The sequence below is a fragment of the Charadrius vociferus genome, unplaced genomic scaffold (assembly GCF_000708025.1).
Source record: "Charadrius vociferus isolate BGI_N301 unplaced genomic scaffold, ASM70802v2 scaffold213, whole genome shotgun sequence".
Taxonomy (NCBI): domain Eukaryota; kingdom Metazoa; phylum Chordata; class Aves; order Charadriiformes; family Charadriidae; genus Charadrius; species Charadrius vociferus.
The window spans coordinates 2,430,470-2,457,061 of record NW_009647828.1 but is presented as its reverse complement, the minus strand read 5'-3'; the positions used below and the strand labels follow the sequence as shown (position 1 = coordinate 2,457,061).

Sequence of the window (26,592 nt, the reverse complement as noted above, 5' to 3'; positions counted from 1 at the left end):
ATGATACCTTTTCCCGCTCCTAAAAATGACAGATAAAAAGAAAATACAAGAAACAGGGATTTTGTTTACTCAGCTCTCCAACCTGTGAGTTCAAAAGGAGTGCCTGGAAGTCCTCTTGTTTCTCTCCTGATCTATAAAGGCCCCCAGAAAGGCTCCAAAATCATCTGCAGACACTGAGAGCTATCAAGCACTTCAGCTACTTTCTCCCCTAGACTTCTGCTTTATTTCTGTTCCCAGAAGAGGGAAGTGGGCTAAATGGCAGACAAAAATATAAGAATAAACAATTACTGAATGTCAAAACTATCAAATTCAGACAAGAAATAGTACACTTTTTAAACAATGAGAATAATTATTAGAAAGCTCTCCTAATGGTTATGCTAGATTCTTCATAATGGGCCACTTTAAAATGAAGAAAGGATTTATTTCTGGAATATATGCTCTACTTTGAATAGGAATTTAATGAGGGAAATTCTTTGTTCTGTGTTATGCAGAGGTCAAAAAAGATGATCAAAATGATCCTTCCTGGATTCACCATCTGTAAATCTATGTCTGTCTTTCGCTAGGAATTGCATTTATGTGCTTCTGAATGAGGATAAGAATGAAAGACACTTCACTAAGGTAGACTGAATTAAAATCTTGGGCAATTTTACTTGTGCTGCACTGCAGCCTCTACTAATGACAGCAAAGTAACATTTTTTTTTGTTAAGGAAACATTTTGTGCAAAGACTATGATGTATTTACTATTATTCAGTGCCAATTAAAGTAAAAGTAGCTTAAATTTGGAAAAAAAACGTTTCAAACTGCTCATAAATCCTTAACTGTTGAAATAATGAAGGTTAAAGCGATCTTTAACTTAAGGTGATATGCAACAGTTTACTAAATAGCATAGTTATAAGACATATAGCAACATACAAAAATAGGGTAACTTAATTATAGACTTAATATATGGTGAGCTATCTGATAATTATAAGATGTACAATATCTTAATGACATCCTCTGAACTTGCATACAAGATAGTACAGACTGCTAACTTCTGCTGCATGAGCACTCCCAAAATAGACAAAATTGCCTTTCTTTTAGAAGTTAAATGTAAACATTTCTTCTTTGTAGTATGGTGCTGGTACAGTCTTGAAGCTTTTTTCCCACCTATGGTACATGCGATACTGCTGTTTTCAGGGTTGTTTTCATTTATGCAGTTCTCAGTGCTGCTTTCTGCTAGATAGGGAGATTATATTATACTTAGCCCTCTAAAATATTTTTCATAGCTTTATGCAGTCTTATTGTGGAAAAGCAGGACCCAATAGTATTTCTTCTCTGCTAGCTAATAAGCTTAGTTCTGAGCAATATTCTTTATATTGATTTTTTCCACCCATACGTGAAACAAAGAGATGCCAGAGCTTAAGATTTACAAACAATGTGCATGACATTTCTCACCTATTTCCCCTCCTTTTATCCTTCTTCCTTGCTTCCCTTTTTCTAACTTACTTTATTTAATAGCACCATCTACATTTGTTTTATCTATCCACCCACCCTCCTTTCCTTCTCCCTGCCTTGTCTCACTTTCTCTAGAAATCTACTCTCACTTTCTCTAGCAATCCTTTTTCACCCAGCAGGCAGGCACTTGAGCTGTGTGGATGGAGGGGCCAAACCACTTGGTCAGTTTATCAAAAGTATGGTGAAATTGAGATTAAAAAAAGTTAAGAGAGAAAATATCTACACTTTAGAAAAGAAATAGAAATACAACGTTTGTAAGCTGAATAAGGAACAAAAGCACTGTGAGTCACAGAACTGGAGACCCTGCTTAAGAAGAATTAATGTTGGAAATTAAAACCTTGACATTTCAAAACAAATAAATAAACAAAACACCCCCCAAGATGAATTTTTGATTGTGAACTGAAATGCTGTAGGAAAACATAATGTGGAGGGAGGATTTAAATGCTGTCAGGTTTTCAAAGCAATCCTTCATTTCATGATCTAGAGCTTTGACACTCCCTGTCTGAAAATTCAACGTATATAGGCATTTTCTTCTTTCTCGCCCAGTTTAGTTTAGCTGTGAATCACCTGTTCTGCTGCTCCTGGGTGCAAGACGCTGTTAACAATTTGACATTCCTCCCCCTGTGCACTAACCACATTCCAGCTCTTGCTCCTACTGATTGCAAATGGGGCATAGGGATCTCTCGGATAAACATATTTATCACGGTATCACAACGCATGGTTACACTTATGCCTTGGCGGCTAGCAGCACCTATCTAGCAATAAAAATCTTAGGAATAAGCAAGTCTGGTACAGAGCATGAAAATCTGGGACGGACAATTCATATCTCCTAAAATACAGAATTGTCTCCCAGCAAATTCATATTTATTGTACATTAAATGCCCATGTTGAAAAGGATAATAACATAGTTTTATCCTAAAGAGCTTAGAATCTGAAAGACAAGAGACATGAACATGCACAGAGTGATGGAGAAAGATGACACCATAAATGTGTGATGAAATTATAATTGCAAATACAAATGGTAAATGAAATTATATTGACACCAGTTAGTCTTCATGTCTTCTGTTAAAAACCTTGTGTCCTGAACAAAAGACCATAACCACCAAGCAATTTCAGTATATCTAATTCTTATTTAGTTATCTACTTTTACCTGCATGAGTTTTTAAATAACTTTGTGTCCAAACTCCTGTGTTATGCAGTACTTAAACAAATTCACATTAAATCTTTGCCTCAGTTTCCCTTGACTGCAGCAACAGCTACCATATTTCCAGTGAACAGCTATGTTCTTCCTCCAGTTATCACTAAGGACCACTGTGCTTTATAAAAGATCAAGGGTGGTGAAAGTACATGAAATAAATATACCGCGAGGTGTAAAAAAGCTGGCTGAGAGACACTGAAAAGTAGAAGGAAAAAGAAAAACTTGACAGTTCAATTTTTTCTGTCTTGGGTAGGGAGGGGGGGAAGTGGAGACAATAAAGAGGATACTAAAACTACGTTGTTTATGAAAAAAAGGGGAAATACATATGCAAAACATAGAGTTAACAGTGTCTTGTCTGGTTTTGCTGCCTTATATTTCAAAATAATTCAACATTTGGGGGACATTTGGGTGTGATTATTTTTTTTTCCAATTTCCCCCCAACCTCTAGTTAAAAGACAGACTAAAAAAACCTCATTCAGCAATAAATATACAGAGACTTTAACAGTTACCAGAATAAGTGTGCTAAATATTGATACTAAATTAAACACTAGAGCACAAAACAGAGAATTTTTTCGTCCTGCTTTTACCTTCATGTTCATGCATCCCTTTTACATGTATATATACATACTTTGGGGGGGGGGGGAGCTAATTCTAATTACCATCCCCCAAAACAGGTTTTTTTTCCATGTACAGGTCTCTGTGGTAAAAAGCAGAAACATTACACCCAAATTCATCATTCCACAAGCTGATTCAGCAAGCATCACACCATTTAAGACAACAAAAATCGTGACCTAGGAGAGAAGCCCGTCTAAAAAAAAATATCACAGTACAGAGGGCATCAGCTGAAGGAAACCAGTCCATCATTCACATCACTTTGTACTAAGTCTGTCCATGAGAAGCACCATTTCTCTTTCCCGGATGCAGCTCCTCATGTGCAGAAGCCAGAGCCATCGCATCACAGACACCACACTAATACCACAGCTTCAGGTTTTGATGTTAATGGGTTTTCTTTAACTTGTGATGGAGAAAATGCCTTGTTTCTCCCCATCTGTCAAAAAGATTTTCAGTTTCTTTAGCCCGTCATAACAATACCACCACGTATGACACCATTCTTACAATTTTGAGGGGAATTGGAAAAATTTCCACTGTGTGGAGAAAGCGACAGCTTGTTGTCGGCAAGGAAAAGAAACCTCCAACTAATATGCAAAACACTGTTATTTATTTTCACAGCTAGGAAACTAGGCATCCGAGACGTCTTTACTAAAGTCATGAGAGAGATCAATAAACAGCGCAAGCGGGAAGTTCAATCATCGCTGCTTCAAGTCCCACACAAGTCACCAACTGTCATCTCTCAGTGTTACAGGGACGTAACAGCTGCTTATTCTATAGACAGCTGGAAATAACCACCTATGAGAAGACATTACAACACAATGCATATTGGACTTTGCATCCCATCCCATCCCCAACATCACAGTCATCTGACAGCATCCCAAGGGCTGCAGGAGATACCGCAGCTGCTGGGCCAGGCACAGCGGGCTTTGCCAGTCACTGCTGCCAGTAGGTACAGGGTGAAAGCAAATTAAAAGCTGATACCAACATGAAACCAGAATCCCTGTAGTTAGTGATTACAGGAGAGGACCCTGCCTTGGCACACACTGCTCCTGCTCAGCCCATGACGCTCCCTCTCCTGTTCACGCGCCATAGTCATAGGTGTCAGCAGAAAGACCTTCAAATTGCAAAGTTTGGAAGAAGTGATTTACATATCACAAGGAACATGGTGGTTTCTTTTATTCATTTAAACTCATTAAAATACAGATATTATTCACCTGTGGTCTATTACCTTATAAGTAGAAAGAAATGCACTCCAGTGCCTAAGTGTTATTATTACAGCCCTTTCTCACATTCTTTGCTGTGGTTTTCTTTAGTTAAGAAATTTGCATGAAACTTGAAGGGGACACCTGATACATATGTACAGGTATTTAAATTCTTCTGTTTAACCCCATTTGCACTGTTGTTTAGCGAAATGATGACATCTAACACAAAATCAGCAATAGTGTAGACAGTTACAACTCTACTACTAAGAGGAAAAATGCGAATAAATGATCCCGAATGTAGAAAATTGTAGCAGAGATGTTTTAATTGCTGTTTGTGTTGTGGCATGCACTTCAGGCTACACCAAAAACAAAGGACAGATCCCTATCCTTTATTCATTAAGCAAATTTTCTTATGTGCAATAAGCTATTAAAGTAATAATGAATATCCTATAAAAGCAATTTAAGAAAGCAGAAGAGATACACATCACAGCCATGCTTGTAGTACACAAAACTTGTCCTCTACTTCATAGGGAATCATAATTTTCAGTTTTGCTTCCACTATGCACTTTTATAAGCAAGCCAGGGAATTTATCCTGACTTCATTCTCTCCACACAAAGATAGAAAGAAAACTAAGAGCATGTGCTGCGGCACATTTTCTTCTTGCGAAACAAATTTCTGGCAACTTCAGCAAGAATATAGATTCTCGCAGCATGCAGTTAACCTCTTGGGCAAAACAGTATTTCCAAGTATATCTCCATGAATTTGGAGACAAGAAACAGCAGTATAATATTGTGTTGGCTTTGAAATACACAAAAATATTTTATTGGGCCGACATAGCTTTCGGCACTGACTCTCTGAAGTACCCAGTAATGCAGAAAGAAGAAAAGAGACAAGGTTAGAATTAATTTACTCTAGCACCATAGATAGGCTTCAGCCCTTTACACGCAGTACGGAGCTCAATTTCTTTCAATTCACATGTATAATTATGTTTCATTTTTGTTACATAGACTCTGCAGGAAGGGTTTTGTTGGTGGATGCTTTTGTCCTTTTTTCCTCTTATTCCTCCTGGCTCACAGGAAGCCAGAGGTCATTATGAGAGACAGCAATAAACAGCAAAACAGGGGTGTTGTTTTTTTTTTTTCCCAGAAAAACCTTTATCACATAAAAATATACCGCAGCTTTTGTTTATTAGCCTTAACATGTGGTGGCATAAGATACAGTTACAAACTAAATATTCAACATGTCTTGCCGGATAAAAAGAAGCCAAGCTAAAATCTTCGGGTTTCAGATACTATTTTAGAAATGCACTTTTCTGCCTCAGAGATCTCACTTTACCTCCTGTTGGCATTCACTGAATCATAGAATCATACAGTGGTTTGGGTTGGAAAGGGCCTTTAAAGGTCATCTAGTCCAACGCCCACTGCATGAGCAGGGACATCTTCAACTAGATCAAGTTGCTCAGAGCCCCGTCCAACCTGACCTTGAATGTTTCCAGGCATGGGGTGTCTACCACCTCTCTGGGCAATATGTTCCAGTGTTTCACCACCCTCATTGTAAAACATTTTTTCCTTATATCTAGTCTAAATCTACTCTCTTTTAGTTTAAAACCATTAGGCCTTCTCCTGTTGCTAAGCCCCATTTAAGTACTGAAAGGCCACAATAAGGTCTCCCCGGAGCCTTCTCTTCTCCAGGCTAAACAGCCACAACTATCTCAGCTTTTCCTCATAGAAGACATGTTCCATCCCTCTGGCCCTCCTCTGGACCCACTGCAACAAGTCCATGTTTTTCCTGTAGTGAAGACTCCAGAGTGGGATACAGTGCTCCAGGTGGGTTCACTATAATGACACCCAGTGGTGTTATTGTTTCAAGGCATTTGGTCTGACAGCATTGCCTGGTGTAACTGCACCAAGGACAGTGTGACTTCCTAGAAATGCAAATCTCAGGTGTGTAGGGGTTACAGATATGACCATGGCTTCACCTCTTGCTTACTGACTCTCTCACATGATTTTTTTTTTTTTTTTTTTGGAACGAAAGACACTGCAAAATCCACCCATCTGGCGTAGGTCAAGGAGATGCAAAGACATTCATATGCAAAGCTGATCAATTTCTAAATCACTGCAATACAGGATTGAAGCCCTATCATTTCTTTGACACTGCCTGAATGAATCCACAACTCTGCAGTGAGCTTTCCTGTACTTCATTTTCTGATGGCAATAATAATTTAACTTATGCTAATAGGTGACTGTTAATTGATGTTACAGTTTGAAGGCAGGAATGAAATTCCTCTAAGTTTGTTCCTTAAAAGCAAAATCCTAAATATAATTACAGCAATAGAGTATACCAGTCCATGGCACCTACCCTACTTTTAAAGCCAGGTAATTCCAAAATGTCCCCTCCCTTTCTCTTTTAAAACCACGTAATTTTTCAAAATTTAAATTTTTGAAAGTTAGCGAAGAGAATCCGTGGAGAAGTTAGCCATCCAATGTTAAAGATGAGTGAAGAGACTTTTTGCGTGACCAGATATCAGTAATCAGTAGTTTTCACTGACTTCATCAAATCACGCATTTTTATCATTTACTTAGTTCAAACTCAACATCTGACGCATGGCTGCCTTTGATTCAAGACATTCAGAGTGACAAGAAAAAAGTTTTACTGTTAAAGATTAATCATGTTCTTCTGTTCCCACTCTCCTTCTGCTCTTAGATTTAGGAGGATGTACTCAACTGTAGCTTTATTTTCACATTATGAAAATATCTCGTTTAGATTCCATCTATTTGTAATTTATTCTTCCACATTTCTTACTCAATAGACACAAGCATACATTCTGCATGTAATAAACATTTGTTTCATTCATTATTTTTGTACTTGACTAATAAAATGGTAACTATTTTCACAAAGTCCTCCTGTTTATCCATTATTCTAAAATGTGTAGTTTGTCTTTTTTTTTTTTTCTTCTTCTTTGTTCTTCTCACCTTTAAGATGTCCTTATGGTCATTAACTATCAATTTGGTATCAGTTGGAAAAATTCTTACTCCTGCCTTTCTGCTTTTGGTACAGCAAGCATTCCTACTTACTCTTTTTCGATTGTTTTTTGGCAGAGCTCCAATCCTCATCATGCTGTAAGAAAATGCACGTGCTGTACATCCTACTTAACATCCACAGGTTCTAACACCAAGATACGACACTTTCCTCTTTGCCATACATGATTTTTGTCTTCAGACTAGATATAAGGAAGAATTTTTTTTACAATGAATACGGTGAAACACTGGAACAGGTTGCTCAGAGAGGTGGTAGACACCCCATCCCTGGAAACACTCAAGGTCAGGTTGGATGGGGCACTGAGCAACCTAATTAGTTGAAGATATCCCTGCTCATGCAGGGGGGGTTGGACTAGATGACCTTTAAAGGTCCCTTCCAACCCAAACTATTCTATGATGTGATGATTCTACGATATCCTCCTTTACTCTTTATGTGAATCTTCATTCTGTATAAAGCTAACTACATCAGGAGCAGAGGACCTGCCATTCCAAAACTGACCATATGCTTACCAAATCACACTTGTTAATGATAAAAAAAGAAATAAACCCTTTTTTTTTTTTTCTAGTTCAAAATATCTCATTCATTTCTTATCCTAAGCTTAACAAAGTCATATTTTCACAGTAAGTAGCAATACTTCCCACATGATTCCCATCAATGTCTACAAAACGCTAGCTTTTATTTTAAAGGATATTAAAAAGAGGTTCTGTCATTTATAGTTGGAAATATAACTGCTGAAACATGAAAGCAAGATTATCAATACCATAGCTGCGTCCTAAGCCTGACAGCTGCGGTGCCTCTACTGCTGCTCAGAACGAGATGCCTAGCAGCCAAAGTGAACTTAAAAAAAAAAACCAAACTAAAAAAAAAACCCACCACAAAAGCGGCTTTTCTCACTTTTTCAGACTGCCTCCTCCCCACTTGCTGTTGTTCCTAACGAACTTGCAAGCAAACTCCTTTCTTTTCTGCTTGCCTAGTATGCCAGTTTCTGATGATAAAAAGAGACAATTAGAAAGAACCGAAATTGAAAAGTATTCCTCTTTCTAAAGGCAAGCACGGTGTCCTGCACAAAGGACGAGAGAAAAAGATGGGATCAGAGGGGAGGAAGGGGAAGGACGGTGCATTGCCTCGTTCCACCTTTATGTTCGCTCTGCTATTGCAATGCTTTTTATCCTTTCTGGACCTTCACCTACAGGAGCCCATTGCTCAACACGTAGTTTTTCAGCTGCAGGCGGTTAGCAGGTGCCCCTGACCTAAAGAATGCAAACACATTTGTGCAACCTCTATATACGGCACTGCAGTCATCTCTTCTACCAGTGAAGGATGTAATGGCTGTGACACCAAATGGTAGGTCTCTCTTTGATACCACAATCTGCCCCACTCAGAAGATGGTAACTCATCTGAATTTAAGACTTAAAATCCAAGTCTAAAAACATTTATTTCAACAAAACCCCACATTTTCTTTCAACAGAGAGGTAAGCAAATACTTCAGCTATATTACTGCTGACGGGTTTTACCTGATTAAAATATTATTGGGAGGACAGATAGATACATTGGTGCCCTGAGAGTGTTGGAACAGTGCAACACGGTAAAAATACCGTGCATCATGTATCAGCAAAATCCTGGCAGCCAAGGGGTTAACCGCAATACTAGAATGAAACATGTAAAAGTAATAACTTTTTATTGTCAATTATTTGGAAATGTGTAGATAAGCAAAGTAAATGAATGTGGCATTTTCCTTTCAATAAACTAAATGCTGGATACCACATGTCACCAGTAATTAGACAATTTAACTGCATATTAAATGAATGAAGTAAATATAATAGTATAAAATATAGCATTTCTTTAAAGAATGAAGAAACTTTATTTCTTACTAAATGAATAAACAACAGTGGAATTAAAAGTGGGTAAACCTCATTTATACAATTACATTAGCAATTACAGCAGCCCTACAGAGTTAGTTATTGCCCTATGATTGACTAAATCTTTCTGTGGTAATGGGCATTGCATTCAGAACTGAAGGATGATATTTTATGGACTGCTGGAGGGTTTTAATTCCTTTATAGCACATTAAAATATAGTCAGTCTTTTAGCCATTTTAACCTTGTTTAGCACAAATGGTTGAACTTGAAATTCATTGACTTATATGGTCCATGAAAGATATCATTAAGAATTGCTGTACTGGATTTTTTTTTTTTTTTTACTTGTAATGCATTTAATTATTAATGTCCCTCTATCATTTATGGCCCATTGTTTTTCAGATTTTCCACATCTTTCACCTTACCTGTTCAAAGAGTTACAGGAGCAATAACATAATATTCCAGATATAGACAAAGACATTTGCTGTTATCACTACACCCTGCATTAGTCAAAAGTGCCCATACTTTGAGTCCTGGTGATTATACAAATATCCAAGGTTAAGCTGAATAATGACCTGAGGGCAAAGCTATCATATGCACAAGACAGTCAGTTTTGAGACACTGCATGCTCATACTCCATAGAATATATATTTTCATCTATATATATATGCATTATTTTAGCTGTTCTTCCTTTAGGATAAGATGACCTCTGAAAGCAATTTTATTTATGTACCTGTGATCTACAATACAAATTCAGGAACACAGGTTAACTATCTGATTTTCAGTAACAAGTAGGCTTGTGACCTTCACAGGTTATTAATTTTCATAAGTTTGCCTTGAACAACTCCAGTGTTGTGAGATTTAATCTGAGATCTGCAAAAGCTGATCTTTCTGCAAAATTCAACAGCAGAGTGACAAGCAGGACTTGCCTTTGAAATAGAAAAGGAAAAAAAAATATAATAGCCCCTTTTATGTAGCCAATATTTGTCTTTTACTTCTATGTATGCTAAAACAATGATTTCTTTTGTGACATTGTTGAAGTATTCAAGGACGGTCTCTTTTCTTTTTTTTTTTTTCTGTACAAGAAGAGAAGTGTAAGAATAAAACACTGAACAGAGAGTTATCGATTTGTCTTTTCTTGAATGATTAGCTATTGGTCACTGTTTTGTAAATAAAACTGGACCAGCTCTTCCAACAAACCTCTTCCCTCTGCTTGGTATTTCCCAGCTGCACACCAAAAACTAAATTCTTGTCTCCTGTCTTGGTATAATGTACCCCAGGCTCCTAAGAGCAGCCCCAAATCAAGGACAGTGCTTTGAGCCTCACCACCACCATCTGATGACCTCCAAAGGGAACAGCCGGAGGCTATAAGTGGATCTAAAGAGAGTGAAATAGCTGTAGAAGGAAGCAACTGAGCAGAAGGAGCAGGGTTCATTTCATGCAAGATGGGCCCATTAATACTATCGAGAAAAAATGTAATTTGTCTATGGCTTGAGCAGTTTCCTCTTGAAAGTGCTAATTTATATAGATTAAAATAGCATGTGAGATTGTGTCAACATCACTGATACATTGATGGTCCCATCTCACCTGCTTTCTTTCCTGATCTCTGAGGAATATTACCTGTATCAGGAAGCCCAGAGCTCCCAGACTGCAGTAACTGGCAGAATTCATGTGCTCCCCCAATTTTTTTGGCAATCCGTCTCTGGGAGTCAAGAAGCCAAGGTGATGCAGGTGATGAGAACAATTTTTTTTTTTTTTTTTTAAATGTAGTTTTCAGAATAAATCTAGAAAATACAGAACACTTGGCACTGATCATCAAACTGATGGGAAGTCCTGCATTTTCTGCTGTGGACACAATAAAAGTTGGCAGAGCAAGAAGTCTTTCCGTAAAGAGTATCTGGGTATCTTTCAGCTTCACCAGCCAGCACAAATGACTTAGCTTTAGCAGCTAAAAATTGTTTCTTTCCTTTCCTGGGCATGCTCTCACACAAGCCTAATTACTACCAACGATCAATGTAGAAACTTCCAGTGGAGCATTAAGTGCAGAGCTCACATCAACTTTAATATCAAAAAGCAGAAATACAATAAGAAAACAGGGAATTCACTATTCTAAACTTACAACCTTGAACACACATCTCTGTACATAAAGCAAGATCAGACACATCAAAAAATATCTGGCTTTTCTTTTCTTTCATTTGTCCTTTTAACTTTTTTAACTTTTTAATATCTTGTTTTGATGCTGTTTGATAACCCAGTGAAACAAAAGAATCCATTGAATTTTGCAAAAGAAAAAAAATATCATGTGAATATGTTAAAAGTAAGAAAGGGAGTAAAGATATTTGAAAACACTTTTCATTGTACAGCTCTGTATTTTTATGACCTATGTCTTTCAATAAAGATATATTTTCTACTGAAAAAAAAAAAAAAGATGAGATAACTCAGTAAAATTTAAACTTCAGGAAAAACAAGTCTGAATCTGATTAAACTTTACAAATATGACATTAGGTCAGCATGAATATATGTCTCCATTTTGAAAAACACATGTATGGAACCACCTTAGAAATAAAGTAGTGAAAATATTGGTTTCTGCATCCTGATACAAATTTGAATTTACTTACCAAAAAATATAACTAAGAATAACAGGAGCCAGTTAATCACAACAAGTCAGAACCATGCACATTATATACACATTTTTAATATCTGCACAAGGAAGTACTGTAAATAAAACTTGTCCCCTAACTTTTTAACAAATGCATTTTCATTTTCAGCCTTTTCTTACTTTACAAGCTGTGATTTAGCACAGGCTGGGAAAGCATTCTAGGGAACCATCACTCCACACTTGTTCTATGGGTATATTTTTTTCCTAGGCACCTCCTGTTGCTTAGGCTGTTCTATGTTTTCACAGAGTTGTAGGAATCGTATTAGAAAATGTTTTCCAAAGAAGATATGCAATTCATTGGGCATATTGAATTATAGAAAAAAAAAAAAAAAGGAAAAAAAAAGAAAAGAAGCAAATGCAAGAGTCTAGTCCTACCGGCTTGTTTCAGAGCTAGAAATACAGAGGCAGCAGCTTCCATGTGCAAAGGCTGATATATATATATATATATGTATATTTAAGTCTGGTAAACCAGTGCAAGCAGAACAGAATGTATTTTCTATACAGGATGTCAAAAATCAAAACAAAAGTAAAACCTGCTCAGTATGGTCACGGAACAGCCAAGTATAGTCCTAAAATTTCTGCATAGTAACAAAGAGAAACCAAAGCTTTCTAAGTAAAATAAGAACAACTTTAACAGAGTACTTCTCTTACATTCAGCATCACATTTTATATCCATACAGCATTATAATAATATTACCAAATCAACAACTTGGTCTGCTAAGACCATCTGTTACAATTTTATAAGAAAATACAGTTCTAATTCTTCATGTCCTCAGTGAAAAGCATGTAAACTACATATTTTATTGCTGGGATTTCTTCAATAAATAATCCACACAGAAAAATCAACACAAAATGACAGCAAGCTATCTAGAGTAAAGACAGAGTATTTCCTTCAGTATTTAATTTCTGAAGTTTCATTGGTTTGTGTCATAATTGCTCTGTTACCTCTATTTATCTTTTCTGCTTATATCAGGTAATAAAAATGTAATTACCAAGATATCTGTTCTTAGATTATGATATACATATCTAAAGCATCTCCTTATTCATTACTTTACCTTAATGAAATATTACATCACAGAAAGACTGATCTATGACAAACTATTCCCAAGGGGTTTAAAATGTTCCTGCACAATACTCATTATAAATGGAAAATTAATGAGAAAACTTGTTTAAAAATTGTCTCCAGTTTCCCAGGGGCTTCAGACTAACATTTTAAAAGTACAAGCAAGCCCATTTTGATATGTTATGGTCCTTAGCAATAAGTAAGTCGTATTGTTTCTCAAAATTACTATTAAATTATTATTCTGGCGTTTTTGTCATTTTTAATATTACTATTGCATCTCAACAGACTGTCTAATGCAGTAAACACTTACTATATGACCCTTATGAAATAATCCTTTCAAATTCTGTTATTCAAGTTAATAGGCTTAGGAATGATTAGCCATATTGCTTGTGAGTACATGTATGGATAGTACGCAAACTATAAATTTAGCCAGGCCCAATATGAACTGTGACATAAATATACATATACAAATAGATTAAAAAAAAAAAAAAAAGAATGAATGAAGAAATAAATGAAAGAATAAATGTCTAGCCCAATTTTCCTAGTACCAAAAAAAGTCAAACTGGAGAAGGGAGAAAGAGGTGATTTTCCTTTTTTGACCCTAGGTATTCAAGCTGTACAGATCATCAAGAGATGCTGCAAACTACAGTAGAATAAACTAATAAATTATTTGATTCTAAGACAGGAAAAGTAACGAGCATGATGGTTTTCTTGTTAAATGGGCATTTAGAAAGTCTAATTGTACTACATTCCTACTTTAGGAAAAATAATTTAGCGTGACCACATAAGACGATAAGAACTTAAACCCCATTAAAGGACCTAGATAACTTCAGATTTGCTAGGAACAATAAGACCTCTTGCCAATTTTGTTTTCTTCTAGTGTACTTTTTGATGTCCCCATGGCATCAGGGATTTCTGTGTGCTGGTTTCCCCCAGTTCTACAGAGTCCCAATTTCAGCTCACTCTTTTGTATTTCCAGCATAACATAATAAGCAGAAGAGTTGCCTCATAAATTGTACTGCAAATAATTTATAGTCCATAAGAAATGTCAATTAATTTTACTTTCTTATTGCACCTGAAATATATAAAAAGCAAGAAAGCCAGGCTGTATGACCACCAGCTTGTCCCTTTTCCCATTGCACTCAATCTCACATGGAAATTTCTCCGTTCCTCTCAATTTCTCATCCAAATTTTCTTGTTGCCACTGAAGTGCGTTGCTGGGAGGGAAATGACATGATACTTCACATCCTCTGGTCAAAATGCGAGGTAAAGATTTTCACTAATGTCAGGGAGATTACTTGTGGATATAGAAATACTGTATTTTTTGCTTCAGTCATCCAAAACAGTAACCTATTGACCTGGTGCGAATCAATGATGGCAAACACAAAGTTTCCTGTTTCCTCCACAAGAAATTACAGATCAAATCATACAGCACATGGAGCTTCTCAATTTAGTATTACTTAAGAATATCAGAAAATAGAATTTTGGAAATGCAGTTTTTCCTCTTTCATCAATACTAACAGGAATCCTTTAAAGCAAAGGATTACAGAGCTTGCACTGAACATTTCCTTTCTTTTGATTCAATTCTTAATCCAAAGTGAACTGTTAGTTTTTGTACATTATAATCCAACGAAGGTGTTATAATCGAGCTCATTGTGTGTGGGGGGAGGTGGAATGAGGAGTGCGCTTGGGTCTGAGTATATTTAAAGCAGAGCTGAGAAGTTTTCTAGTGAAAGGCTCTGTTGATAAATGGTAGTTAGAAGAAGAAAATTGGTTATTCAATGAACAAAGTGGTGTGTAATTTATTTTACTTCATTAGATGCCGAATTCTTCAAACACTGCTAGGAATTAGAATGCTTTGAAACTAATTATTGTAAGTACGTTTAATCATAGCTTTGAAGTTACTTTCAACATAGCATGTTCTTTTAGATTAAATTATATCTTTCTGCTATTCCACTGCAACTACACAGTTCAAGGGCAGAAGAGGAGCAACAAAAAAAAATAAATTGTTAAATGTTATAAGTAAACATAACAATAGTTTTGGCCTGTTTTTTTCAGAAATATTTCCATAATCTCCTATTGCTACAAGTGTACCAGTTCCCGCAGAAACTTGAGTACAATTTTGAATACATAAACATTATCATAAAATTAAACAATTATGTTATTATATATACTACAAATAATTGCAAGCAGTGAAGTAAAATAGCAGGGAGCACAAAGATGAACAAAAATGGACTTGCGCAGTGCATGGCTTTGCTGAAGCAAAGATTAAAGGAGTTTAATATACTCTCTCCCTCACCCTTGATTCCTTGTACATATAGTACCGGTAATTTAAGCAGTTACGTGAGATTTGGCTTTATCATGAGAAATGCTTGCTGAAAGGAGTAATTTTGCTTTGGGCTTGCTTCTTGCTCAAAAGAAAATTTTGGTTCGGTGATTTAAGCAAGGCAAAGCACCATGAATCTCCTCCATAATTACGAGCTTGACTTTGACGTTATCTGCAGATCAAACTAGCTGTTTGTGTGGATACAAGCAACTTGAAATTTTATCAGTCTGAAGAAAGAATGCAAATGTAGTTTCAAGTAGCTTTGCTGATCTCACCGATTTCCAATCATTTTTCCTATTTTTAAATGTGCATGTTGTACTTCAGTGATTTAACTGGATTTTAATCGGTTCTGGATAAAGCCCTAAGTAAAGAGATAGAGTGGTTTTATACTCTTCTCTCTGACTATTTTTTTCTCTCTTTTCTCTTGTTATGTAAAGCACCAATACAATAGAACAGGCATACGCATTACATTAGAAAAGGCCCGTCATCTTACAGACAACTAACATGATGAAGGAGAGAATAGTACTTTTCCTTCTGTTCTTCCTCAGGTTTATTAACTGTCTGCATCGCTTGTAACAATAAATGGTAAAACCACCTTATGGCAGAAATTCATATATTTCATAGTCTAATTTTAAATTATACATTTTCTAATATTAACAACTCTGCAACATGGGCAATTTATTGCACTTGCCTGAGGGACTGGAAAGGTTAACTGGGCAAGATTTATTTTGTATCTTTTTGCAGAGAAATCCATACAGCCTGGAATAACCAAAAAGTCCCATAGACATAGAAAAACATATGTAGATGTCTATTGGCTAAATTGTCTTAGTTTCATGATAGGACATATTAAAAAAGCTGTTTATGTGGATCAACAGAACTAAAATATTTCCAAAAGCAAGAAAATGAAAAACGGCGAAGTATGGACTGAAGACAGGAAATTGTGAGGGCAGTTAGAAACGTCCAGAGAAAAAGGGGTAAGAAAAGAAGCAATGGCCTAGATGATCAAATATGGGGTCTTCTTAATAGGGTTGTAGCAGTATAAAAATAATAAAATATAAAAGGAAACAAAAGAACGTGTATGAAATATTATCATCAGCATATGAAGAAAAAGAGAAAATGAGAGAACGTCTCTTCCTCCTTCAACTCAAAAGTACAATACTCAACAAATAATTGCAGCCTATCCCCAAAATGTCACCCAACACAAAAAAAAAATCCCTAATGGCACAAAGCAGTGGTTTTGCTTGTTCTTTTTCCTTTTCTTTCTTAATGTCATATTCCATCAGTTCTGAATTTGTCAGAAACAGCGATTAGAGGTGGAAAAAAAAATCTCTTTTGTTATCCTCTACCTAAAACTTCAAATCAACAGTGACAGTGAGTGAAACACAACCTTACCAAAGTGAGCATTTTTCATTTTGTAAGATTGATATTTGTAAATTTACAAGGCTTTCCTAATCATGCTTCCCAGAACTATCACAAAAACAACACATCACAGAAACTGCAAACATTCGGAGGCATTTAGTTCTATTTTGCCACTATCCAAGGACTTCAGTGTATACAGACTGTCTCAAGAGTTGGTGGAAAATTAAAAAAATCAAACATTTTATCGGTCTGCATCAAAAGAGAAAGAGTCATGAAACGTTACTTGTTTCACACACGCTTGGTGATGCTCATTAACTTCAAGCATTTGTCAACTCTACTTTTTTTTACAAGGAATTTTCTTTAGAAAGATCATAGATTCATAGAATCATATAATAGTTTGGGTTGGAAGGGACCTCTAAAGATCATGTTGTCAAACACCCCTGCAATCAGCAGGGACATCTTCAACTAGATCATGTTGCTCAGAACCCTGTCAAACTGACCTTGAATGTTCTCAGAGGTGGGGCATCTACCACCTCTCTGGGCAACCTGTTCCACAGTTTCACCACCCTCATCATAAAAAATTTCTTCCTTATATCTAGTCTGATCCCACATTCCTACATGTCCTGGCTTCCCCTGGTGACTCCAAATGTGTCATTTTCTACCATCAGGTTCAGTCCTTTTGAGTTGTCATCTACAGCCAAATAGATGACAATATATAATCAATGCAAAAAGGATTCCAAAATCAAACCTGTGATTCTTTTAAAGGCATATGTAGCACTCTCTATAATTAGGATCAGCATTAATAATCATCATCATCCTCATCATCCAACCTACTTTCACACATTCAAAATCTTCTAAATTATTCTGATCTGGATTTTTTTTTTCATTCATTATTATTATTTGTGAGGCATTCTTCAGTATTTTGCAGACTCCAAGTTTTCACATTTAATGTACCAATCAGGACTATTATATCTAGAGGTTTAACTTCCCCCATCATTATAATGACAGCTAGGCCACTAATCCAATCTTGCAGAGAATTGTCAGCCAAATAAAAGAACTAAAAGAGATTTCTAGTTAAAAATAAAATTGCAGAGGAAAAAAGGAAGAAAGATGTTTAATACATTTTAATTCTTATTGTAGGAGGAATTAGCTTTCAATTAAAAAAATAATATTCTGTTAATCTATCATGTAGATTGATATTCCAATAACCTAAGAGGTCTACAAGATGGCACCATGCAGAGCTGCCAATGAAAAACTCACCATGTTAGGAAGCTTGACGATTCAGCCTTTTACCCACATTAGAAAAGAACCCTCTTTAAAATACAAAACAGGTGTGGGGTTTAGTCCCACACTAACTTTAGGACTGTGACCTTCAGACAAAGACTTGACAATCTGACAGTCAGTACAACTCATCCAGGATGCCAAGGAGAACCACTGATGGTCAGCACTGAATTCCTCTGATTAATTTCAAAATACAAAATCAGATTTTCACTGTGCATTTTCTTGTGCTTTCCAAGGTTCATCATCTAAATTCTCTTTGGTAATTAAAGAATACAAAAAACATTTTAAGAGACACATCCTCCAGTAACACTCCAGGAAGTTTACAGTTTGGCTTAATTTATAACAATGCTGTTTTGACTGTCACTTTAATGACAAGAGTAAGGATGGAAAGAACAACCAGCAAAAATGAATAAACATGGCAGTGTCAAAGGAAGACTTAAAAGTAATAATATTGTATGTGGTGAAATGTTAATGCTATAAATTTAACTCTTATCTTTACCAAACATAGTACCAAGAGATTTGAAAATAGATACCAGGAAAGTACTGTTAAGAACAGCAGCATAATTTTGTAACAAATCTATGATGGCTATGTGAAATAACCACATTTTAAAAACTCCCTCTCTGATATGGCAGTATTTAGAGGAGGTCAAAAAAACTGAAAATAATATAATCTTATCTAAAAATAATAAAAACCTCAGAAATATACTATTAAAGGCTTTTTAAACAAAACAGACATGAAAAAGATTGACTTAGTATCAGATATTCCATTGTACTGCTGTGGAAAAAAAAAAGGGATGAAACTATCCATCTGGCTCCTATGTTACCATCTGGGGGATGACAAACTGACCATGCCCAGTGCCTAAAACTGTTTTAGAGATATTTGGTTTTCAATTGAAAAATAAAGAGATTTGTGAGAAATCAGAAGAAACACAAATATTTAGGATTTATAGTTCAAGTAGGGCATGGCAAAATCTTATCTTACTTCAGTAGTACAGAAGAAGGGATGATGGCTACGAAGCATTGTTCAAGCCTACAAATGTGTCCAACCTCCATCCTCAGTGCTTTCATGGAAGCTGCACTCACAGCAATCAAACCAATATCCTTAGTGGGACCAGGCCAATCTGTAACTATGCTACTGTAAATTGGATGAACCATGCAAAAGCCATCATTTAATTCAGCCTCAAGTATCCTATATATGTTGCCAGTTAGTCCTACTGATGGCTCTCGGTATTTGACACCAAGGACTCAGTACAGACTTTGCTTGTGAATCAGTAGTCTTGTGGTTAAATCTAAAAAAAAAAACCCTAAACCTTGTAAATCATAAATAATATTCACTTATTTTACTAACATTTTAAATTATTATGGTCAAATTCAATAGTATAATTGTGCAACAAGTACCATCATTTATACAGAGTAATGAAATGTTTTCATGCTAATGTCTAATTGTAACTCTGTAATGAAAGTGTCGGCTATCTAAGGTGAGAGCATAATGCAGACACTCAGCCAACAAGAAAAATCCAATTTGTGTGCCATACTCATCAAAAGAAAATCAAAGTGAAAAAGATCGAGATCACCTGGCAATAGCAGATGGTTTATGATAGTTCTTCTCATGGGTTTTGCAATATTTTTCCGAAAAGGAGAAAATCAGAAATAAGCCAATCGCTACTGTTGATTCTCTTTGTCATTATTTATACTGATCTACAATTTCTCAACTCTCACATGCAGAAGAAAAAAAAAAACAACACACCACCCTTCACTGCAGAGAATCAGTACATTGCAGATTTATGAGGGCCTCATATTTCTACAGAAAACATCAAAAATACTTCACACACCAAAAGTTAAAATGCTGTCTACAATCTACTCACTTTAACAGATGGGCTGTTTGTAGTACAGAAGAAGGGAAGGAAGGAAATGAATTACATCAAAGCACAAACCACAGCGTTCATGTCACCGGCTGTTCGGTGATGCACAGAGCCCCAGATAACATACACATCACTCCTGCTCAGGTTCTAGAATATTCAGTATTTTTCAGAACAAATTTGCCACTATTTCTGGGATACGATTCTATGGGGAAAAGAATCCCAAGGAACTTCTGCTCTTCTGTTGTCAACAGTTTTCATGTACAAAGAGGAACATATAGCACTGCACTTTCGGTCCCTAACTGACCTAGTAGCTAATATCTAATACCTAGTTGTAACTATATTTTTAATGTATATCTTCTAATAATTCATATATTAAAGATCATGGATTCAAATTATCTAGTTTACTTACTGCTTGTTTTTAGGAGTAATGTAAAATAAATAAATAATTAAAATGTCAGTATGTCATCTTTTAGACTCTGCAGTTTAGACACAAAATACATCTTCACTGGTGACGGTTCTACTGCTTCCAAGAGCTGTATCCACAGCGGCATCCAAGTCGTGTCCGCACCAAAACTCATTTGTGCATCCTAAAAATTGCTTCCATGATTCCAATACTCTCTGTCACACAGAGGTACCTACAGGAAAGCCAGCTTTTCTGCAAGCTCTCGTTGCACCCCCTGCAAAGTCCTGCCACTCACGTTACACACCACTTCTATGATATTTAGATTCACCATATTTGGGAGAGTCTGAGAGTCTGTCTCAAACCTGTCCTTACCACCACTGCCTCAGCCTCCTTACTCATCTCACGGGCTACGCACGCACACTCTTCCTAAGGTTTTCCTAAGGTGGAATAGGAAAAGGGACCTGCAGAAGCAGTTCAAAACCACCTAAAAGGTGTCAGGTCAAATGTCTTCCAAAAGAGGAAATTCAGAAGTGCCTAGTGTCTGGAACAAGCACCATTTGTGGAAGAAAAATAAAATTTTGTGACATTATAAGTGGCGATACAGAATGCAGATGTCAAGGGCGTAAGAACTTTTTTCTTGGCAAATGCAAACCACCTTGGGAATGTTCCATAAATAACCTCAGGCAAGAGACAGGCCAGCACAGTTGTACTAAAAATAACATTTCCAGAACCCTGACATCCTTTGACAATTTAGGAACTATCCAATTTCATTTCTGAGGTTGCCTTAAAGTACTTGAAAAACTGACTTGTTAAAGGAAACATAACAGCCTGCAACGCACCTCTGCAAATCTCAGTAAGCCACCACTTGATATAACACAACCTGAACTAGGTGTTAGTCTTGAGGAGCATTGAGAAACGCTCCAAAAGAAAGCTTCAATGTTTGCTTATTTTGATAACATTCATGTCTCTTGCATAGGTCTAACTTCTTTCTCATAGCTTCAAAAGTTCTTTTTAAAGCAGATCATTAACCAAGAACTTCAGAAATATTGTGATATTTCTTGAGCTACCTAACATCTCACCACATGAGCTGATAATCATTCAAAGCCACAGTAACATAAGTAACTATGATTTAAAATTAGATGTCCAAGAACATTGCATCATATCTACTATAATAACAAAAACAGACTTGTTTGTCCGAAGTTGTTTTGGTTTTGTTTTTTTTTTTTCAAAGCACAACCTCAAAGTACAAAATAGCATCGGGTCACTCTCCAGGCTTTCATACCGTGCTGCAGGCTGCTGTCAGACTATCAACAAACTGTACGGGAAGAAAATTATAATGCTTTAAAAAAGTAGTTTAAGGAAAAGCCTAGGATGCTATCTGATCTATGCAGACCCTATTCCAGAACAAACAGCCCATGACAGTTTGGTTTTTTTTTTCCAGGTTTTAATTTACCTCATTAATGACAAAAGTTAGAGTAACTGGAAAGTCAAACTTCCCACTTACCTTGCTTTACCTATTGCCTTTGTAATTAATTTCTAGATTTTCACAACATTTCTATTTGCATTACTTAAAATGGCAAAATGACGTCTGTGATTGGAAAAGTGTCTTTCTTAACATATCATACGATGTGAGATCTCTTAGTTTGACAATGTTTAATAAGAAAAGATGTGTTCATTTCTGCAAATCCCCTGTTGTCCAAGACCTTGATTAGACAAAATGTTTCTGTGAAATTCAGCAATCTAATTAGCCTGTCTGATTATCTGAAATAAAATGAAGTCTCCAAAATTATTAAATCACGATGTACTTTTCCATCACATTAATTTGCTGTAAGTTGAGAAAACCTGAATACTTCTGAGCATACAAAAAGAATGACAAATCTATAAATCTACATGCATTTGTCCAAGTTAAAACACCAGTGACAACTTGCGATGAGCCGTTCATAACCTATTTAAGGCAACTGGTAAAAGGAGATTCCTGTTCCATGAGGATTAGGGACAGATTGAAGCCTTGGACACCTCTACCCTCAGCTCTTTACTCTTCCACCCCACAGACAGGGCCAGTGAAAGCACCTTGGAAGCAGAAAGCCTCCAGAAGTACCTGGAATCCTTCCTCTTTACCTCTCACTCCTGCCTGTTCTTCTCATGAGAGTGTGTCTCTGATGGAGATACCTTCATCTTGTTAAGACTTTAATTCATAATTTTTTAAAAGCATAGCCTGATTCTTTGCCACATTCAGAAAGAATTGTGTGTGCAGCACGCCGTTAAGTGGTTATTGCCTATGAATTCTCATCATTGGTTTCTTATCTTTGTGATGTATGGAACTACACCATATAGTCACTCACGGGGAGGTTTTATCTCTTGAGCTCATCCACTCAGCAACCACATAACACCCTACGAAAACCCATTCACACAATAGAATATTTCCTTTTTTAACAGAAGGGGGACAAAAAATGGTATATTCCACATAATCCCAATTTGCTCTTCCATGTTAAAATTCTGCTGGACTCCCTCCTACTCATGACTAATCTCATTATTCTTCAATTAATTTGGGAAGACCAGCAACTCATTTTACACTACTGTAATTATTTCTATAATGCTAGCAAAAGCAAATTACCTTAGTACATTATGAATTAACATATGATGGCCCACATTAAAGTTTTTTCTTTAAAAAAGTACACATGGATTAAGGAAATCTAAGGAATGTGCCTAACACTGCAAATGAATCTAGGCAAAACGGAGAGAACGCATGTCAAATCTGCAAACTTATTGTCCTCATCATCACATCCCATTAAACAGCTAGCTGTAACTTTATTACTTTCTCATTTTTTCCCGAGCATCCACTTCTTATTTTGATCCCTTGTTTGTTGTTAAAATGGCAGTAATGTTTTACCGAAATAGCCTAAAATTAAGGCATTGTGCTTATTGCTGCAAGTTTTCAATTCCTTCCTCGATATCCTTTTCCAACATTACAATGAAACCTCCTGAAAATCTAATTTCAAGAGTAATTAGCAAATTGTATTAAATACAAATTAAAATGATCCACCCTGATTTGTCAATATTATTCAGCTGTAGCTAACTGGAAGCCAAAGGTCACTCAAAGATAACTGTGTAACGTCAGCATAAACTTGTCATGTTGTATTTCAGTGCTGCTGTTAGTAACTGTGAATACCAAAGTAGATACCTTCTCTGGATATTCACCACTCCAGTCTAGTACTAGTACCATTTTCTTCTAACAGCACAGGCAATTCTAAGAAAAATATTACCAAAACACTTGGCTGAAAATGAGCTCTGCATAGATTTGGTTTTGACCTCATTCTTTTCAGTTCTGTGAAGATGCAAAGCAATCCTCTAACTGTCCACCTAAGGCTAATAAATTGTACAGCATGACTTATCACAACATCTTTCTTCAAAGATATTATTCCATTGAATACGAGCACTGCCTCCACATTTTTTAAATCAACTTATTACATAGCACCAAGGTCCTAAACATTATATAAAAAATCATAGGTTAAAAAGATAATCATATATACATTGTAAGACCAGAGTATTCTTTCTTTAAGAATAAAATGACAAAACAAAATAGATATTCAAGGGCTTAGCATCTCTTGAGAGACTAGTAGGTGCAGCAGTTCAGGTTCTAAACAAAGGAAATCATTATTAAGTCAGCAAAAGAGGGAAAGGGAGAGACCATTACTTCGTAACTTGGCCACTAATCAATAAATTAGGAGATCTAAAATAGGATAATCAGGTAGCACATTTAAAATGAACAACAATAATTATTATTTCATACAATACCTAATTAATTTCAGAAACTCGTTGCAGGGGAGCTCAAACATACGAGTGGGTTCAATAAGTCTTTAGCAAAATGAGTGGATTATAGGTCCATTGATGGCTATTAAAACAGTGATTCAAATGCTAATTTCAGCTCAGGAAGTTTCTAAATCACAGCTGCATGGAAGCTTGGAGGATACAGCAGGGAAAAGCTCACCCCACGCTTTCCTTGCTCCTTGCGCTCTTTGCTAAGCATCTGCTACTGGCAAACACCACCACCAGGACAGCGAGCTAAAGGTCTACTATCTGACTCACTATGACAGTTGTGTCCTGGTCTTATTTTTCTATTTTTTTCCAAAATCTCATTTCTCTCTTTGTAACTTATTTTTCCATTGCATATTTTTTTCCTTTTAAAAATAAAAGAAAAATATTGAGTCCTTTGTCTTTTAATACCTGGCAAGAAATTAAAACAATATTTTGTATGATTATCTCTCTTTTAAAAAAAAAATCTGCTTGTTTGGGTTTGTTTCTACCTTTGGAGTTAGCTGATGAGCAAGTATTTTCCACTTAATTTGACATGTGGATATACTCTTAAATATTTCCCAGACACAGTTCTCAATTTTCAAGAACAGGCTTGCTTATTTCTGTGGGACGGTCCTGTCTCACATAGTGGTGTATGCAAGTGGACGGATCTTATCATTTTCCAAATACAACTCTTATGATCTTCCTAAGTAGGAACCAAGGTTTCAAAAATAAAAGTCACAGACACACAATATCAAGTTATCAACAAGAAGGTCTTTTCTCCCATGTATACCAGTGAAAACTAAAGCCAAAAATTCCACTGGCATTTTCCACTGTAACTCTTGTTTTAAAAGCCGTCTTGTGTCTGTGTTATTTTACCAACTTTGACATTACGTTCACAGTAATTCTGACAATTTCTATCACTTTTAATTCATTGTGCAGTAGTATAATGCTGACTGACAGATCATAAAAATATTTTAAAGAAATTCAATCGCCCCCACCATTTCAGCCTATAAATAAACATTGATGTATCAAATATAAGTGGTAATAATGACTTTTCAGCCTGTGTGAGAGAATTCTATTACCCTTCAATTATATCCCAACTAATTTTGATTTTATTTATATACTGAATGTTGGGCAGCCTATAGTAATAAGTGAAACCTAAATTCACTCAAGTTTAAGTAAACTTTGCCGTGAACAAGAATGACACACAAGGTCTTGATTATAATATGTGAGATGGCAAGTTTTTTTGAATGTTTGAGTTGATACAGACAATATCTGCTGGTGGTTGTGGTAAAAGTTCTCACAACATCACATTCATTTAATGAAATAAACTACTGTATTACCTAAACACTTCTTTTTAAAGAGAATACAACAATCAAAATGCAAAGCACTACAAGTAAATTTTTAATATCATACAATTTCAGTATGATTAAATCCTCTGGTTAAGATGGAAAAATAATTATCCATCAATCCCAGGAAAGTGGTTTTTTTTCTGCATGCATACTCCCATGACAAAGTAGAGTATTTCATTTAAATTTGGAGAAGATTACCACCTACCAGAAAAGGGATATAAAATGCAGTAAATCAAATTATGAGCAATAACACTGGCTTTTTTTTTTTTTTAGCATTTTCATTTTTTATTTTAGTTTTGTAGTGACAGCTTTTTTAAATGTAATCGTGTTATTTGAACATATAAGAAACACCACCTGGCACTTAGAATTCCGTATTATTTGTGAATTCTTTTGAAAATAACAATGATTTGATTCACGGGCATCAAGTGGAAACTACTAGTCATAACATGACAGCAAAGAGAAAAATGTTTAACCAGAGGAACAGAGTTATGATACGTGACTCCAAAGCTGGCATAGGGTGGATATTCGTCGATCCAGATGTCTCTCTGTAGATAAAACTCTGTAGAGGAACAATTTAGGAACTGAGAGTGACTCTACATTTGCATTTTAGGATTGTTCCTCTGTTGGTTCCCATTTACTGCATTTTGGTTCATATCCCAGCGTGGACTTCGGATATATGGACTAGACTTATTTCAGATAAAACTAAACCAGGTGGTGTGATTCATGAGCTCCAGCCACTGCCAGGTGTTCATGCCATGAGTCCAGACTAGACCTAGGTCACCACAAACCCTTCTGAAATGGGTATGATGTGGACATCAGGTCCTCAGCACAAACTCCTTTGTCCTACACTTGCACTCCTTTTTCTACAGGTCTGCTCCTATCACACAAATTTCTACCAACTTTTTCTCATCTCTGACACCAGAGTCTTGCTTTACCCTAGAGTACAATTAATTTTATTTTGCAGTTTGGTACAGTAAAATTGTTGTCATGGGAAGCCTGTTCTATCACTTGTTAGTGCTGTGACTTTTCATTTCAAAGGCATAAGGAAGTTCTTCGGTTTTGATGCAATTTCATCAGCAATTTTTCCAGC

General features: G+C 36.0%; 1 protein-coding gene across 5 annotated transcripts in view; it reads right to left on the bottom strand.

The window, feature by feature from the left end:
• The window catches only part of CTNNA2 (catenin (cadherin-associated protein), alpha 2), a 460,517-nt gene that overhangs the window by 276,292 nt on the left and 157,633 nt on the right, over positions 1 to 26,592 (bottom strand). The window contains exon 8 of one of the 5 annotated variants that reach the window (XM_009882503.1): positions 23,163 to 23,173. The exons of 3 other annotated variants lie outside the window; for them this stretch is intronic. In XM_009882503.1, the coding sequence (XP_009880805.1) occupies positions 23,163 to 23,173 (11 nt within the window). Of the gene's footprint in view, positions 1 to 11,204; positions 11,223 to 23,162; positions 23,174 to 26,592 lie in introns of all 5 variants that reach the window. One more of the 5 variants, XM_009882504.1, reaches the window with a different exon arrangement.